The sequence below is a fragment of the Notolepis coatsorum genome, assembly GCF_963971535.1.
Source record: "Notolepis coatsorum genome assembly, chromosome: 14".
NCBI lineage: Eukaryota > Metazoa > Chordata > Actinopteri > Aulopiformes > Paralepididae > Notolepis > Notolepis coatsorum.
The window spans coordinates 36,640,289-36,659,861 of NC_140178.1; the positions used below are offsets into that span (position 1 = coordinate 36,640,289).

Genomic DNA, 19,573 nt, shown 5'->3' on the forward strand with positions numbered 1-19,573 from the left:
TAAAAAGGAGGAGGCACATATAGAAATTGTTGTAATTCCTACACCGTTCACCTGATTTTAAAGATGAAAGTCTGCACTTAAACCATTTTGACTTTGACTCATTTGAATTTCTAATCCATTGTGGTGGTGTACAGAGCCAAAATGAGGAGAATTATGTTGATGTCCAAATATTTATGTAGCTCTGCGTCCTTTTTAGATGTGTCGCCAAGATCACTGCCTGTCATTTTGAAATGTGGATCGAAGAAGAACAAAAGACCTGCATGCCAAACCTATTTCAGAACCACGGACAGCATCATGGTGCTCTATTTAGAGGCTGCTGTCCATACTGCATTCTTCTTTCATTGTCCAAACAAAAGCTTCTGATCATTTTCTAAAGACCCCATTTAGCAGAGATCCTTATGGCTATGTAGGAGGAGAGTATGGTTTAGGTGTTTTATGGTCATGTCATACAGTCTAGACCGGAGACCACCACCCTTTTCTCCACTGTATCACTACTGCTATAAGGCTGAGCCCGAATGTTCGAACGTTGGTTCGTTATGTTAACATTCTAATTCGAAATCAAAATTCTAAATTTAAAATTTTAATACATTTTTTTTTTACGTTTCTTTTATGTGTCTATTCATTCTGTTTGAACCAATGTGGTTTTTCTTCACAGTTGCAGATAAAGATTAGGCTACACTAATATTATAGTATTTAAAAAACGTTATATTCATTAAAGAAAGTTGATTTAATAAAAAATACTAATTTAATCAGATTAATCACTTTATTCAAACTGAGGATTTAGTTTGAGGATTTTTTATTTTTAATTAAAACTTTGATTTTTTTTTAATTTTGATTAAAAACAAAGGTTCGAACATTCGTTCGTAAAACCCTGACGAAGTTCGAATCCCAAAAACAGGCTTCGGGGACAGCCTGCTATGACTTTTATAATGGTTGTTTGTGCTAGGCTTTCCGCCGTAGTCGGTGATACCGGTGTTAGTCTGTGTTCAGGCATCCACTGAGTACATTACTTGCCCACCGGTGTATGCATTTCTTTTTTTATGAATAGAAATAAAAACCCATTTAGTTCATTTTCGTATATCAGTGTCCACATTCAAAGAAAGAATGCTAATTTGTACTGATCGTGTCTGTACGGACAGCAGCTATTTTTTTTATTTCACTTTCACTAGTTTTAACTTTGCGTGAAGGAGAGAAAGAAGGCTCTAGAGACGGCACAACGCATTACATAATAGCGGAGGATTTGGAAATCTCGGCTGGAGGAGCTCAGAGGACCAGTCCAGACCAGCAAAATTATGTTTGCGCAGTATGTGATCAATGGACTACATTGATCCGTCCGTCAATGAACAGATAGAACAGTGACGGAAGGCATTACTGTTCGTTGGTTTCTTTTTTTAAATAGAACCTAATGTGAACTCCGTCTGTCCAACAAATGGATCTATGAAAATGTATTAAAAACAGATGTAGACGGAGATACACAGCAGAGCAATCTAGGCGCATAACGTTAAAGATCAAAGTAAGCACTCTACAGATATTGAGCGTTGTTTTGTAAAATGTCCAGTGTCACCGGTAATACCAGTGTTATACCATGAGTTTATCAGTCATAGAAAGTTCCGCATCACCATGGCAACCCTAGTTGTGCTCATTACTTCGATGTGAACGGTCCAGAACGTTTACAATCAGACGACTTGGAATTCTTTTGCAAGCTGCACCCAGTCTCGTTGAGTCATTGATCTGAACTGGCCATTTACCTGTAACCACTCAGCCGTCGGTCAGCCTTTCCTTCCAATGCTCGTGCACCATCTCAAAAAACGGCGTTGCACGAACACGCTCACTTTTTTGTGCGTGCGTGGGAAGGAATACGCTGTAATATGGTCCGCCTTTCAGTTACACTGAAGCTCCAGACTGGCCCCTTGGACTAACCCAAGTTGGGATGATTAACCAATCACTTCCTGTAATGTGTCATGTGAGCTAAACAAGGCACAGCATTGGCGGCTTACAACCCACTCAGGAGACAGGAACCATCCGTTGTCATCCCATTAGATTAGTGCAGCTTATAATGCCTCATGTTCCTTTATTAAGGGTATCTTCGCTTGTAACACCTGTGTATTTCTGCATATTACGTGTCGATGCATTTGTAATTCATCACAGACTAAGAGAGAAAGAAAATGGGCTACAGGCCTAGAAAGACGGGATGAAGTTTGTTAGAATATATTGGGCCACTGATGGAACACTCCAAACAGTCCGATGTACTGTATATTCACTCCAATGCCGGTTCGCTAGGTGATGCCAGTCGATCAAGCGGCTTGCATCGGAATTCTGCACAGCGCCGTCCTATCAGGGAGACGTGCTTAGTGATTCAGAGCACGCCGCGGCTCTCGCACCCGACTCTCCTGAAACTGCTGAACATCAGGCATGCTGGTGGGGATGTATCCCTCCCTCTCAGGCTGTCACCTTTAGATAATGTCATCCATTTTTCTCTCCCTCCTGCTACGGTCTCGACTCATTGTTCTTTTCTTTTGTCTCCGGGGGGAGACTAATGAAAGATGGCGTGTCGCCGTGTCGGATAGGAGGAACAGCCCGCGCGTTGTTCGCCCGCCGTGATCTCGGATCTTTGATTGCACTTTGTTCAAGGGGAATGCATTTTGAACAGGCCCCCGTCGTTTCCTCTAGTCTACCTGATGTGTGCTAGTAGCCCTTTGTCATTACAGGATATCAATGTCCCGCCCCTCTTCGCTCTACTTTAATGTCAACTCACGTGATGACTGAGTGGGAGCAGCAGAGCCACAGGGCTGTTCCAAGGTCAAAAACAAAAAGAAAAGAAAAACAGCTCAATGGTTTCCTGGGGCTTTTAGTTTTACATTTGTTGTTGACACACTCCTCACTCCCTCGTTTTTCCCAACACTGCATCTCTTGTCATATGGGGTGGCTGTGGCATGATGCCTTAGTGGGAAGCCGCCATTTTCTCTGCGGCAGCAGCTCTGTGCTCAGATCTGCCTATGGCTGGCACCGGGCCCACTCCTGGCACCGACTCTCGCTCCCTCCACAGTTCCAAGATCACCTTCCACAAAAGGGAGCTTCGTCTACGATGAAACCCCCGTTCTCGAAGCAAGAGGCAAACGTCTAATCGTTACCTCACACCTGGTCAAAGACTATTTCTGCGTTCCTGCCCAGCCCTCCTCCCCTGTCCTGTCTGTGGCCCTTTTGGCAGACGCCTCCACTCGCATATGCAAGCACTAACTCACAAGCCAGGAGGAGGTGATGCCATATTATTGCACCGGCCAAAAACCACAGACACACAGCTCAACCCTCGACAGATGCAGACAAAAAAAATAAAGGAGCGGGGGCCAAGTTCAGACCAAACAGCACAAAGACGCTGATAATAAAGTGACAAAACACAGAGGAAGACTTGAGACACAAAACACGTGTGATGAAGGAAATCTCTGGCCACCAGGGTCTATTCCACCTACACACAGTAACACAGACCTTAGCTAGGCCGACTCCGGTGAAGCGAGCCTCCAGCAGCTCCTGTCGACGCGGGTCCAGGCTATGCAGTTCTTCCATCATGGCTGTCGAGACAAAAAGGAGAGAGATTAAAAAATAAAGATAGGCAAGAGTGACATATCTTTACTTCCAGGTCCTGGAAGCGATGAGTCGAGGTTGTTTGTTGGCTATGCCTGTGGAACATTCCCATTGACTCATCAATATCCCTGACACTGTCCATGTTTTTGCTCTTCCTTCTATTCTATATCTTCAATAAGAACTATCCCTGTAGCTAAACCATTTACTATATCACTTGACAGCAAAGTGACATCTGCCTAAAGACTGTGTGCACTGGAGGTCAAACAGAATACACAAGACTAGGTCTATATACAATGAATCGACACCTTTGGTGCAGCACAGCACAGATGTTTACAGTGTGGTTTTGGAAAATTACAGCATCCTGTGATAAAGCACTGGGCCTCGCCACTTGAGTTTTATAAAAGGTCACCAATGGTGGAACAGTCGCAGCAATGGAAAAGTCCACTTCAGACAACACACTGTCTGTCAAAATAATAGATTCGTCAAACGTTACACACCCTGCGATGTGTGTTATATAGCGGTCTTGGAAAACATTACCCGAGTATCCAGCTAATGATTATTTTTATTGCGAAATTTTTATTAAATAAATAAGGGAGATTCGTGGTTCCCCATGCTTGCAGACAGTTGCAGGTTCAAAGGAATGAGCTCGCTGGCTCAGTTGCAGGTTCAAAGGAATGAGCTCGCTGGCTCAGCTGTGCTGACCAGCGTAACAAGCTGCAACATCATCAGTGAATGATCAACGAACTAACACCAGCTAACGTTACCTTGGTTAGCTAACTAACTTTAATGGTAGCTAGCATTACAACCATGATTTACGAGCAAGATAGCAATTGTTAAGTCAAGTAACGTTAGCTAACGCCAAGTTATTTAGATACAGGTTGATTGACGTCGACACGTTTGCGTTACCTACTTCGCTGACAATCAAAATAAATTTGGTAAACGTGATAAAGCTATTTAACATTGTCAATGTCCACAAAACGGAACGACTTCATTAACGTTAGCGACCGACTGTCAAAGCAGCAGCGTCTGCTCGCACCGTGTCGTCGACCCGCGGCGGGTCTCGCTGCCACCGCGCTCCAACTCGGGGCACCGGACACGGAGTACGGAGAACGTTACCTAGAGACCGATTTGCGTTTTTCTTTCATGGGCTAGCAAGCTACTTACTGCGATTAATCTTTTCCACGGTCCTCCCAGAGGCCCGGTTATTGTCCGAAAAAGTCCCCGCTGTTTCCCCCCCCGTACTAAGCAGACACTCCCAAGCGAGGCCTCGTCCAAGTCCACGTCCCTCGCGTGTTGATAGTTGCCGCTGCGCCTCGCGGGAGACTACGGAGGATTCCCTCCTAGGCCTGGACGCTCTGGGGGGATCCCTCCCTCCCGAACCCGCCTTCTGCACTCCCTACACGGGGATGGGGATCCTCGCGTTCACATTCCTTTCTTCGAGCGCCACACCATGCCTATTTCGGGTATCATCATGTTCCACACAATGGCCACCCTTAGCAGTTTTCATCTGGCATAGATGATTTATTTTTAAATCTACTCCCCTATCCTCCTCCTGGTCAGAGATGAATAACGTTACGGGTCCGATCAAAAACAAAGTTCGGGTCCGGTCGTCTTCCTCGCCGTAGGGAAAGATCTGTTAGGGGACATGTTGTTGTTGCAATCTTTTCAGTCGAATCCGGATCGATTCGGTTCGGTTCTCATGTTTTGCAATGTAAACAATAATCAGAAAGTCTCACCTTTTCTCGTGAGATTGTTCAAGTATTTGGCTCCTCACCTTCATTCAGTCCACGCCTGCCCCCCCCCCCCAAATGTCTTGTCTGGGCCAATTACAAGTCGTTTGATATGGGCTGCAATTCAACAACTCCCACCCCCACCACAAAATACATTCTTAGAAAGTTTGCATGCCTGTGATGCCTAGGCTGTATCCATAAAATTGTCAATATTATCAATAAATGTAGATTATCAACACTTGATCACAGAACCCAGTCATGTGACATATTATAATCTCAAGAGGTAGTTCCATCCTTAAATAGATAAAATCTTCATGAGAGGGAAAGAGTTCATACAAACTCGACAGGCTGAATGGATTCAAGCAAGTAAAGTAAAACTGTCAAGTAACAATGCTTTTATTCATTTGATGGTAAGTAGGTGTCAGACGGGTGTCTTTAAAAACATTAAGACCATTTCAAATTTCAAATACTGGTTGAATAAAAACACTTGTATGCAGGTAACCAGCCCTTGTTCAATGTAATCAACTCAGCAGCCTTTCCCTGTGTCGACGAGACATCTTTCACTTCCGAGCTACAGGTGCAATTTCTAAGAAGGCACCATCAGGACACCGGTCTTAAAACAAGTCCATCAAACATTACACTTGTTGATGGACTGTAAGGTCAAATGCTTCTGCTTCCCATTTGCTTTGCATCAATCACAAACAGAGCATCTTCCTTCCATGCGTCCTCACAGAGAGGGCTGCTCCCACCTGGAGTTCCACTCCAGGTCTCAGTTGCGATCCATCCAGGGGTGAACCGCTAAGAGAGTCCTCCTCAGCTGATTAGGTCAGTCCTGTGTCTCAGGAGGCTGAGTGTGAGCCTTGCGGTACTTGCACTGAGTCCACACCCGGTACATGGTGAGTTGTTTGCCCCTGTTCACTTGCAATCTCCTGTCCACGAGGTTCTGCACCTTCTCGAGCCCTGCCTCAGTGAACATGTCATGGAGTTCATCTGGGGGGGGGGGGGGGGGGGTAATATTCAGAAGACAAGAATAAGCATTAAGAATTCTAATTAACTCAAGGAACTCTTGATTCCGTATGGGAATCGCAACTGCAGCTTGTGTTTTAGACGGAAAGCGATGAGAAATATCGAATGCATGCAAAATCAATGGGAGGCTCAGAATGAGAGAGACACAGCTTCGATTTGAATAATAAAGAAAGTTTGGGCATGTTCTTCACAATTCATATGAAATATAGACTGCTATACATAGTTTGTAGTCTAGAAATAAAAACAAGAGTTACATTGTAAGTTCAACACAACAAGTGAAACCGGTCTTATTTTGACATGCCCTGAGTGGGAGTCGAACCCGGGTCAGCCACTCCACGGGCGACATCACAGACCGCTATACCAAGAGATAAATTCACCTCTTGGTAATGTGTCTGGATGCCTTTTAAGGGGAGTGAGTTTACTTGGAGTACCACTACGTGCCACAGTCACTTCACAACACATGAAGTCCATCGTGACTGTGGATATACTCACGGTACCTCCGTTACACTCACCCCCCTAAACTCACACCACCCAAGGCATCCGGGTCACGGCACCACTGTAGCCAGTCTTATTTTGACATGCCCTGAGTGGGAGTCGAACCCGGGTCGGTCACTCCGCGGGCGACATCATAGACCGCTATACCAACAGGTGAATTCATCTCTTGGTATAGCGGTCTATGATGTCGCCCGCGGAGTGGCCGGAGTGAGTTTACTTGCAGTACCGCTACGTGCCACACCACAGTCACTTCACAACACATGAAGTCCATCGTGACTGTGGATATACTCGTGGTACCTCCGTTACACAAGCTTTAGTGCTCAATTCAGATTTATTGCTCAGATCCAATTTTTTGGTTTGGCTGGTTTTATTTATGTGGCCAATATCAATGTGAACTGGTCACGCTCCTGAGCTGACCCGCATGCGCAAATGAACAATGATGATGATGGACGTAAACAGAGGACACTGAAGTCACAGTTTATGGTTTCATTCACAAGTTGAATGCAGTAGAGGCCAGCTGATGAACTAATCAGACATATTAAAGTGGCCCAAATCAGAATTGAAAAGATCAGATTTCATGTGATTTGTGCTGTTCAACCCACATCGGAGTCACACAGAAAAATCTGATTTGGGCCACTTTTGCCTGCAGTGTGAATGTAGCTATATGTCAGCTGTGCTACTGATCATGTACTTGCATGTCCTCACGTAATTTAGCTTGTTCATTGTTTTAACTCAAGCCATCCTCAAGTAGAGCAACCCAACATTTCTCATTGCGTTCGGTCTGAACTTTTAGTAAGAATTAAGTATTTAGTACCAGTATCCATGATACCAATACTGTGCTCATGTACTCATACTCAGAAGCAATGTTTGTTCAGGAAAACACAAAGTTGAATGTTAAAAACCTTATTATATTTATATTATTTAAATTTTAAATGAGTCATGTTGTATATTTAATTTGTTAGTCAGAAAGTGAAGAACATCTGATGGAAATAAAACATCTTTTCAAAGCCATTGTAAAAACTGTAATGGTATTATTACAGTATTGGTACTCTGTATCCACATTTATTGTACTCGTGTCTGTGGTATCGGGACATCCCTAGTATTTAGTATTCATAAAACAATAAGCACTTGTCCACCTCCAAAGTCTTTTAGTTTTTACCTTGAGTAAAAAAATAGACCCGTGTTCCATCGCCTCGGACGTAGAAGTTTTCAGAGAGACACCTTCCTGAAAGAAGAAAAGAAAAAATAAGTCATTAATTTAGGCTACAACAATATGGAGACATGTAAATCAACAAAATGTTTATAACAAAATGTAGACAGACATGTAAATCAACATTTATCACAATGTGTAGAACGACATGTAAATCAACATTTATAACAAAATGTAGACAGACATGTAAATCAACATTTATAACAATGTGTAGACCGACATGTAAATCAACATTTATAACAAAATGTAGACAGACATGTAAATCAACCACTAGACCCATCGCATTCCTGGGCTGCAGATGATGTCATATAATTTCCCTGCACTAACAAGTTTGCTCATATTTCATATATATATTGCTCAAACTCACAACATGCACTCACCTGGGTATCTGCAGGTTTCAACAAGTTACATTTAAGACTTAATACCATTTACAGCTAAATTTAATACCAATTTCATGACCATACTAGGAAAAAAAACGAAAACACTGCAACACTTAACTGGCGGCTGCTCTTGCATGAGACTTTAAATTCTTGCACGTTCCATACAAGCTCTTGTCAGACACTCCAAGCTCCCGGTAGCCCCGCAAAAAACAATGACTTGAATAGAAAAACATTTAATAAGGGCGGCTGGGTGGCATAGCGGAGATTGCGCTTGTCACCAATGCAAGAGACTCCGGTCTCGACTCCCCGAGTCAGCGTTGCCTCCGGCTTGGGCCAGTCGTCATACTATCTCAATTGGCAGAGGTAGCGGGTGGAAAGTCGATGGGTGGGGATTGGACGTTGTGGACAGCGACTCCTACAGGTCGGTTGGGTGACGCCTGTACAGCAGAGACAGGAAGTATCGGGGGCTATCGTATCGACAGGTATCGACAGGTATCGACAGGCTGCCTCCTCGTGTACCGGAGGGGACACGTGATGCAAGGCTTCTATCCTCACTACAGCCGACCAGTGGGAGGCATAGTCCAGCAACGTTCAAGACAGGGGAGGGGAGAATTGGCAATATGAAATCGGGATGGGAGAAAAATTGAAAAATAAGGAGAAAAAGTGGATAAAAAAAGAAAAACATTTAATATATTTAATATTACAGCTGGGCTGCCCCCCAAAACAAAGTTAATACTTGTGCAAATTAAATCGAAGACCTTTTAATCAATTTTAAGGCCTTAAATTGAGAATTATGAATTTAATACTTTTTAAGTAGCACAGCTACTTGCTTTCTTATACCATTATATATAGTCTGGTAATAAACTCTAAAAGGAAAACCCACCCCAGCTTTGTAACAATCCACTTTTTAAGCTCCATCTGTCGTTAAAATGTTTACTCCTGTGTTTTTCTTCTCATGTAGCTGCTGCAGATAATTAGATGGCCGTTTCCATGCGAACACATTTGATGAGAATTCATCAGAAAAACGACAGATGGCGCTATGAGGAGCTATGGATTCTTACAAACCTGGTGTGAGTTTTCATTTTCGTATTTATTAACATTTATTGTGTATTTTTGGAGCGGCACGGTGGCACAGTGGATATATAGTGCTGTTGCCTCACAGCAAGAAAGCAGGGGGCCTTTCTGTGTGGAGTTTGTATGTTCTCCCCGTGTTTGCACGGGTTTCCTCTGGGTACTCCGACTTCCTCCCACACACCGAAAGACATGCATGCTAGGTTTCCTGTCATCGCCCTTGACCGAGGTACTGGCATTACAACTGGAGTTGGTCCCCGCGTGCCGCACTGTGTGTGGCTGCCCACTTCTCCTAAATAGTTAGGATGGGTCAAATGCAGAGGATTGGGGTAATAAAGTATAACTTAACTTTCATGTACTTTTCCAAGCATTATTTAAAATTTTAAAAGCACTTTTAAATGCAGTTTTCTTTATATAAAGAAAATTCGGATCCAATATTTATGGCTTAAAAAAAAACAATTTGCGACAATTAGTTATACTTTAGATTAAAAAAAATTATTTCTTGATTCAGAACTATTTTATCATGGATGAACAAAACTTTCAATGCGAATGGTTGATTTGAATTTCAATAACTTTTTAAGCACCTTGTTACATTTTGTTTGCTGTTTTCAAGGAATTCCAGGCCTCGACTTTTTTTGGTAAAAAATCAAGCACTTTAAGCACTTCAAGGACCTTGTGCGAACCTTGTATATGGAATAGTAACAATCAAGTAGCAGTGCTTGGTGTGCGAGTGCATGTTGTGAGCAAACTGTTTGATATCCGTTATACGATATATGAAAAGCTGGGACACTCTCGTGGCTATTAACCACCTATCTTTGAACAGAGGAGTGATCGTTTTTAAAATGGGATAAAAACCCTGCCATACTCTCCTATACATCATCGAGCCCTGGTTATGACTAACCTTTCTTGAAGCGCAGCTGTGCCATGTCATAGCGACCATAGTCCCTGAGTAGCATCACTCCCCCAGGCTTCAGGAGCCCAGCCAATCTGCTGATGGAGGCCTGCATTCTGAGGAGGCCAAGAAGAAACATTTGCCAATAATATCAGCACTTCATTCAAAGACAAACGCAGAGAGCACAAGTGAGGAAGAGAGGTGTGCGCGTGTGTTTGTGGGGGAGGGTATCTTACTTATCAGGATGCAAGGCTGATAGCACAAAGATTAGTACTACAACATCAAGGCTTCCATCTGGGACAGGGTAATTGGCTTCCATATCACTCAAGTCATGAACAAAGGCAAAGCAGCGCTGAGCATCGTACTCTGGATTAGTCTGGTGACGAGAGTAAATGTAAATGCTCAATTAGCCACAAACACTTCATGAATATATGAGTGAATCTCTGAGTCAGGCCTCCATCATCTCATATATATATATATCTCACCTTGACCAGCTCCACCGCCGTTCTGGAGAAATCACAGCAATAAACGAAGAGTCCCGGGTCACTGCAGCAGGGAAACAAATCATTATGAATTGAAAATGGGACGAAAGTCTTTCTCTGGTCTGCATCCCCTTAACAATTGTGTATTGAGCCGTACTGTATTGTACCCATTCTGAAATCTGTTAATACAATTTTCAATCAATCAATCACACATGGTCAGTGACGAACTGTAGCATCATTGTCAAAGTTTAAAAGTTAGCATAATGGACCTATCTCAAACCCGCTTTACCTTGATCCTCCGATCACAACTGTCGCTTCCCGCGGACAAATGTGACAATTCGACAGAGGCGTGGATGTGTACATTTGAAACTGAACTGAAATATCTAGAATAACAAGGACGTGCCCCGTCTGCCTTCTAGTCATCGTCATAGTACAACCGATCGGCACTCACTTGTTGGTCTTGAGAATAGGGAAGACAGTGTTGCCCACACCACAGCCGACCTACAAGACAAACATCAATTCATAAAGATTATTAACACAAAAGGTAGCCTTTGTTTCAGAATAATTCATCCTGACAAGACTGCAGCCTGAATCAAATGAAATCACAAGGTAATGTCCCCATGGGCTGGACAAGTCTTCTTTAAACAAGTCAAGAAGAAACATCACAATAAATCAAGAACAAAAACCCACCATGAAATCCAAAATAAATGTAAAATAAATAAATAAGTGAATCTCGACAGGAATTGTGTAATCAGTGCAGAGCACAGACGGCATAATCAGACAGCTAGTCATAAGGGAGTTGTTGCTTTTTGCCATCAATGCAGTGGAAATCATTCGAGTAACACCAAGTTCACTCACTCTATCACTAATGATAGATAGGACACACATCACTGTGTCCTTTATGAGAAGGTTGGTTGGTCCTCGCTGATGGAGGCGCAACACATACTGGTATTTGTTCATTTTTAAGGCCCTTATTGGTAAGCTACATCATTATTGGCATGGAATTTTGGTACCCATGGAACCCGTTCTAGTGACTGGCTGGTCTTTAACACATTGAGTGCCACGGACACGTTTTGTCGTTAGTTAATGCCGACCTTTGAGTGCCCCCGACGCTATATACTGTAGCGTTTGTTTGTCGTTTTTATTTTATTGGCGATTTTAATTCATATTTCATCAATCGAGCCTCGGGTTAGTGCTGCAGAGTCTCTCTGAGCTCAATTGGGAAGATACCGCCCCCTATCGTCTCTCCCTGTGTAACTGCACCCCATTACTTTACACTGATGCAGGGGGGTGGCCAGTTTGCGTCTATTCTTATCCTAACGGATTTACAGTTCCACGTTCACGTTCTGCGCTCTGATTGGCCACTGACGTTTCTGGTCGCGCCAATCGTGTGACGGCAAGTTCTTTCGCCGGTTAAGCTTAGGCACTCTTTCGAAGTTGGTTAAGGTTAGAGTTTGTCTTAGAGCAGGGCGATAGAACACCAGCCCTGATTCCAAACTCTAACCTTAACCAACTTCGAAAGAGTCGCCTAAGCTTAACCAGTGATAAACTAGGCGTTAGGTAGTTTGCTGCTGTTCGAGGCGGAGATGGGCGCGTCACGCGATTGGGCGCACATGTCACATGACCAGAAACGTCAGTGGCCAATCAGATCGTGCGGAACTGTAAATCCGTTAGGATAAGAATAGACGCCGCCAGTTTCCTCATTTTACTTTTCCGTCGAGGCATCTGAAGGATCGATTGTGCTCGCCAGCCCGGAAAAACATGTGAATTATGTATTTACAGGACCCAACCCAACACTAATCAATAAGCGTGATCGATATTTGGAATGGCGATCAGGAATTGGAATAATCTTTTTGGATAACATCCGATCTCAGGTAAGGAATTTATTTTACCAGTCTTAGGATAATCAGAGCTGTTTTCACAGAGATATAAGCGTTTGCCCCATGCGTGTGTGTGTCTGTGTGTGTGTGCGATCAGGAAATGAGAGAATCGATTTTTCAGCCCGCCTCTATAGCGTGCATAAGTACACATATACTATCGATAATCTAGCGTTTATTTGAAAACGATTCATAAATAGGCCGAAAAATGTCAACGTTTTTGTGTATGCTAGAATATTCCAGTAAATGCCTTTTATCACAGAATCTATATATTTTCCTGAAAAACTAGGGCTTTTCAAAATGCTATAAGACGAAAATGAACAGATTAAAAAACAATCCGTTTCGACAATGTTGACTGCAAACAAGTCATTGATAAACGACAGGCAGATTAGACACATAGCCATAATTTAAGAGAGAGATTATGCGTTCACAACGCTATCATTGAAGTGGGTCCTGGCATTTAACCATGTTTCCCATGTTAACCCTTTAAATCGCCAAGGACGCCGTAACACGTCATTGCTCGCCATGTTTAATCTGCCAATGACGCTGTAACACGTCATTGAGATCAATATTTTAAAAATCTGTGATGGCAATCATATTTCTCCCGCAGAGACTTGAGATCTACTGTTGATCCCCTCTCAACTCTCCAACCGGTTCAAGAGTGCCATCTGGTGGCCGATCGGCGGATCACCCAAACAGCAAACCGGAAACGGAAACTGGTGCTCATCCAAATTCGGTCCGACCACTCGCTATAGCTCCCGGGACTCCATCTTGACACACTGGATAATCGATCGCTCACCCTAACTCAATAAACAACATGATTTGGACGTATATACTATTATACAACCTGGAGATGGATTGCATATTTCAACATCCCATAATAGCAATCTTTTTGCTCCACACTCATCGTCCAACGGCCCGAGGAGACTGGGGTACGTTTCAGCGTTTATTTTTACCGTGTTCGATACAAACTGCTCTGATGATCATATCACCCACACTACATGAATCATCTAACGTTGGCCACGGAATTATAAACGACCCCCCCCCCCCCCCCATCCGGTCAACATCAGATGATAAGTAGTAACTTCTAGAAGCACGTACATTTGACATTTTTTATCTGGCGCCGATCGCTATCAAACTGTATTTGATCATCAATATAATGCATTTAGGGCTATAAATCACGTTCTGCAGAATGCTGCAGAAAACAATAAAAACATATTTATACTTTAGAACGTATTTTAGTATGAATATGTGAATGAAAAAGTAGAACGTTGCTACATCCTAAACGATAGATAATTGACGTTGAATGGGCCATAGTAATGTCAATTTAGCAATACAATTAAAAAAGTTATAGCCCTGCAAAGAAGGGGAACTTCTCCATAGACAAATAGAGCTGGCAGAGGATGGTATAGTTTCAAGTTTCAAGTTTCAAGTTTCTTTAATAGTTGTCATACAGAAGTACAGAATACTTTTGTACAAAATGCTTCTTACTGTTGCGCTCCAGAGACTGTGCATGACAAGATAAGTATGAAATAAAGACATAGTAAAAATTAGAAGTAAAAAAAGAGGTCACAGTGTTCAGTTTAGACATATGTACAATGTTCGTAGACGTAGTTACCATACAATATACAATACTGTGCAGTGTACTAATATACAATACTATATAGTGCAAGGCATAAATGGACGAGGTGCAGTTTAGGTACAATTCACAGTAGGTGTACGAGTTGTAGTGCAAATCCTTTATCAATAAATATAAAGTGTAAGTGTGTTTGTGTGATCTAAAGTGTGGAGAGTGGGTGCTGCAGTGTGTTGTTTGTTTGAGTGAGTGTGTGCGTGTGGGTGTGTGTGCTGTGTGCATTTGATGGTTGTTGCATAGTGATTATTGTTCGTTTAGCGATTATTGTTCGTTTAGCAGCCTGATGGCCTGGGGATAGAAGCTCCTTCTGAGTCTTTCTGTGCTCGCCATAAGACTCCGGTATCGCTTGCCTGACGGCAGCAGTTCAAAGAGGCAGTTGTTCGGGTGGCTCGAGTCCTTAATAATTCTCTTAGCCTTCCCCTTGCACCGCTTGTTGTAAATGTTCTGGAGGGTGGGAAGCCCCCCTCTAATTGTGCGTTCGGCTGAACGTGTCACTCTTTGTAGTCTGCTACGGTCTTGTGCAGTGCTATTCCCAAACCAGGAGGTGATGTTGCCGGTCAGGATGCTCTCTATTGTACATGAGTAGAAGTTCCTAAGGATCTTCTGACTGACTTGGAACTTCCTTAGGCGCCTGAGGAAGTAGAGGCGTTGTCGTGCCTTCTTCACAACACTGTCAATGTGTGTGGTCCATGTCAAGTCCTCGGATATGTGGGCTCCGAGGTACTTGAAACTGTTCACTCTCTCAACTGGTGCCCCGTCGATGCTGAGGGGGCTGTAGTCCTTGACCCCCGACCTCCTGAAGTCCACAATCATCTCTTTTGTTTTGCTGACGTTCAGGGAGAGGCAGTTCTCCTGACACCACTGTGACAGGTTCTCTACCTCTTCCAGGTAGGCCCTTTCGTCGTTGGCAGAGATCAGGCCCACCACTACTGTGTCATCAGCAAATTTGATGATGGTGTTGTTGTTCCGCTGTGCTACGCAGTCATGTGTGTACAGGGAGTAGAGGAGGGGGCTCAGAACACAGCCCTGGGGGGCCCCTATGTTGAGCGTGATGGATGAGGAGGTGCAGTTGCCGGCTCTTACCACCTGGGGTCTGCCCGTCAGGAAGTCCAGGACCCACTGGCACAGGTCATCATATAAGGATGTACATAAGTGTGGCAGAGAAAGGGTTAATGGCTGGCACTCAAACTGTTAAGGTCCTCAGAGTTTGCTCGTGACAGGGTCAATTTAACATCTTGAGACTCTCCCCTCTGTTGCAGAGTTTAAAACATTGATCTCCAACCTTTGTCAATGAAGTTGTACGTGTTAATGTATTGTTGTTATTCTTACTTGTCTTATTGTTGTGATTTCATATGCCTTTTATTTTGCTTAACTCTGTATGTACACTCGATGTGACTGTAAATGTGGGAAACCCGAGTTGCCTTTTCGAGTTTAAATAAAGGTTTGAAATTAAACTCGTCACCTCTAGAATGCGGCAGGTGGCAGAGGAGCCTGGGTCATCACTGGGAGCGCGGGGCGAAGAGGTGACTTCCCCGCTTTGTTCTCGGTCCACACCGTCTCTGTGATCGTCTTCCGAGAGGGATTCTCGGTTGAGACAACGCCGCGGGGCCAGCTCTGGGAACTCCGTGAAGAGCCAGTGGCGGTCTTTGAAAAAGCGATTCTCGTGGATTGTGTAAAAGTCATTCCAGTACTCGTTTGCCCGGCAGTCGTATTCCTCTGCAAACAATTTTCAAAAAAGTAAGCAAGTCTGAGTGAGTACTTTTTCATGGATCCGAGCTCTGTGATCGATAAACATTTTAGCTGAAATGAAAGTTAAAATCTGAATGTATGCTAGGGAAAATAAATCCAGACTGAAACTATAAATCACTGCATTTAACTATCTTTTCTTTTCATCTTTTTTAATTTGAGTCTTTGAGTCAATGCCAATTCAAGGAGAAAACTAAAAAGCAATAAGAGTCACATCTACAATCAATACAAGAAGAAAAAAAGAAGTGGCCTAATTCTCCAACAATGTAGAGGTCTAATTGTGCATGTCTTTTCTACATTCTGACCTGACCACATAAAAGACACATTCTGTTTGGCCTTCACCCCCAAAATACAAAACTAAATGTTTACATTTCTGAAAATAGAAAGTTAATTTAATTAAGCTGCAGGTGGCAATCACTGTCTGAAAGCTAAAGGAAACTGAACTAAAAAGTCCAAATCACAATTAGAGTTGTTCCGATACCTGTAGCTACCAGTATCGGAAATGCCTCCGATACAGCCTAAAATGCTGGTATCGGTATCGGCGAGTACACGTAAAATCTATTCTCTGATCGAGTTTCTGATTTTTATTTTCCCCCGATATCGATTATTAAAATATATCGCGATAATTATCGTTATCGTTATATCGCCCAGCCCTACATGCATCCTTCATGAATACGGGCCGTGGGTTCTGACAGCCCACCTTGTTTCTCAGAAGGGACCGGCTGACTGTTTTCTAGGACCTTCTCCTTAGCTGCTGCTTCCTGTTCCTCGGTCCACTCTACATTGTCCCTGTTGAAAATGGTACAACAGCAGGTAAATGGGGTGGAAAACAAATAACAATATTGGTGGTGTACTGTGCTAATCGGTGGTGTGTAGTAGTCTATGATTTGTGTGGTCAAACGAATTACACCCGCCAACTCTCTCTGGCCATTCATTAGAATGTAACCACCAATCATTTTATAATAACCATTTCAATTAATTAGCAACAGCAAGGTGGTATACCCACCTACTGCCAGCAGTAACCGCCTAATCAACACCACTGAGGTTACGAAAGTTCTGTTGTTGTAGTGTTCGTCAGTAACATGGGTCTCCCAGTCCCTATGCTCTGCAATCTGGTATCCCTCCCCACTTTATCAAATCAGGAGAGAGAACCCTAGATGTTTATGTATTTTATGTCTCCATTTATTTTCTGTTTAGTACAGAGCAGAGGGCCTGGAAGATCCATGTTACTGACCAAACACTATACCAGTGATGGCTGTCGGAATGTAGTTATTATTGATGTAGACCACTAATTCGTACTTATTACAGTACCTTTAAGATGTTAGTCAATATAACAATACCAAATAATTTCAATCTAGACCCAACGTAAATACTAGCATAATGACTTGACTTCAGTGGGTAGCCGGTTATAATGAACAGACTTCTGCAGCAAACAGCCAGGGAACAGTTGGCTGTCCCACAAATGCACATCAGGAACGTCTCTCCTGCTCCTGTCCAACAGTGTTCTACCAACCATGCGTTGTGTTGAAAGACTTGACGAGGATCTGTCAAGAAACGTGTCCCGAACTTAGGTCGCTTCACATCTTCAGACGAACATTCAGGCAGGATTCGCCCAGTTTCCATGCTGTCTCTCTTCTCCCCACCGACAGCGTCGGGCGCTGCCATGTTGGACTGATGCGCCGGAAGGAAGGAAGGAATGATGCGCATAAAAAGTAGAACATAGAATTGACGTCATAGAATGACTTAATGCATGTATACACTACATATGTTGTACTCTACCATAGCCCGACTAGTCATCATGTTCTATATACATTTGTTTCACGTTGTTTGATATTAAAAGGTGCGCCCATGATGAGATTATTAAATAAGGATTAGGATTTGTTTCTAACGTTGTAGTTTAGTAGTTCCTCCAGCAGAGGGCAGCATGCGCACACATGTTGTCCATGAGCCGTTTGGCTGAGTTGAATCCACTGTTCAATCTAATTACCCAACCACGCCCACCGTTGTATTGTTTTATGGGGAAATTACCCAATATAGTATGGGGACACATAAGCTCTTACACAATATCCAGTAAATTATCAAGACAGACTTCACAAGTTCCACAAGTACAAATATCATATGACTCTTTCATAATTAAGCTTTATCTTTCACTGTGATGTGAAAGATGTGATACAGGAGTTAATCTAAAATTAATATTGTAAACTTGTGTTTTTGCTGTTTTTGTTGTTTCAATTGTAGTAGGGCAAGAGTTGTGTTTGTCCAGTGGTTGAGTTTAAATGGTTTCCTACGGACTCTGGATGCAGTGTGAGAGTGCCTGCGTTTCTCAGACCAGGGGAGCCATCAGTGCATTTGCAGAGGCTGCATTCCAAAAGTAAACAGAGCCTCTTCCCCTGCTATTATGAAAACCTATTGGTGCCTACATTGTCAGCAGTCTGAGTCACCTATATGGAGGGGAGCACATGTGTTGTATTTGATTATATAATAGGGGAGCGTCTCCATAAGGTCTTGTCTCAGAGTCACACCCTGTTGTAAGGTAGGATTCCTAAATAATGTGCAAAAGGAAATAGATAAACAAGGCTAATCAAGCCTAGTTAAGCCAGACACGGCCATGCCGCTTGGTTCAACAATGGGGAGTCAGACGTCAGTTAGTTAGGGACATTCGCTATTGTAGGTTGATCCTCCGGATTTTTTTTTGCATGTGGGTCCATCTTTGCTCCATCAGTGCACAATCAACAGATGCCCACTTTGACAACCTAGGATGGCTTAGAGTAGACAACAGATTACAGCAACTTGCAATGGGCCTGGTCTACAAGATACACTACACGACTAAGGTACCCATGTACATGTCGAAATACTTCCCAAAGGTCAGTGAATACCACGACCACAACACCACAGGGCGTTCCACAAATCATGTTAAACCCAGATTCGGCTCAAACAAGGGACTAAACACGTTTTGCAATTATGCCACATCAATGTGGAACGCCCTACCCAAAGCTGTAAAGGAATGTGAATCACTACCCACTTTCAAAACTACTCTCAAAGAGCACCTACAATTCGAAACTGGCCCCTGTAAATTGTCCTTGTTCTTGGGACCAAGTAAGGTTTCGTCGATAATCCAATGTACAGTTACCCCCGACCCACCTACTCAACCCCCCCACCCCACCCACCCGAACCACCTCCAATGTACAGTTTCCCCCCCCCCCCACCTACCCCCCCCCCCCCCTCCACCCCACCTACCCAACCTCCTCCAATGTACAGTTTCTTCATCAAATGTATATACTCTTTTTTAGACTATTTTTGTATCACAAACAGTACTGTATTTGTAAATCTGGTATGTCATAAATGTATAGATGTAGCAGTACTGTCTATCTGTATGTCATAAATGTCCGTATGAATTGAAAATGGGGGACCCTGATGTAAACAAGATGAAAGTATTTCTCTGGTCTGCA

General features: G+C 43.2%; 1 protein-coding gene across 2 annotated transcripts in view; it reads right to left on the reverse strand.

The window, feature by feature from the left end:
* Positions 1–17,794, reverse strand: part of tlk2 (tousled-like kinase 2) — a 52,468-nt gene extending 34,674 nt beyond the window's left edge. The window contains exons 1-9 of one of the 2 annotated variants that reach the window (XM_084328549.1): positions 17,638–17,794; positions 16,825–16,913; positions 15,841–16,094; positions 11,317–11,366; positions 10,869–10,929; positions 10,620–10,759; positions 10,393–10,499; positions 7,990–8,055; positions 3,484–3,566 (exon numbers count right to left, since the gene is read on the reverse strand). In XM_084328549.1, the coding sequence (XP_084184675.1) occupies positions 3,484–3,566; positions 7,990–8,055; positions 10,393–10,499; positions 10,620–10,759; positions 10,869–10,929; positions 11,317–11,366; positions 15,841–16,094; positions 16,825–16,913; positions 17,638–17,789 (1,002 nt within the window). In that variant the 5' untranslated portion in view covers positions 17,790–17,794. Of the gene's footprint in view, positions 1–3,483; positions 3,567–4,743; positions 5,264–7,989; positions 8,056–10,392; positions 10,500–10,619; positions 10,760–10,868; positions 10,930–11,316; positions 11,367–15,840; positions 16,095–16,824; positions 16,914–17,637 lie in introns of those variants that run through there. The other variant, XM_084328548.1, reaches the window with a different exon arrangement.
* Between the last annotated feature and the right edge of the window lie 1,779 nt (positions 17,795–19,573).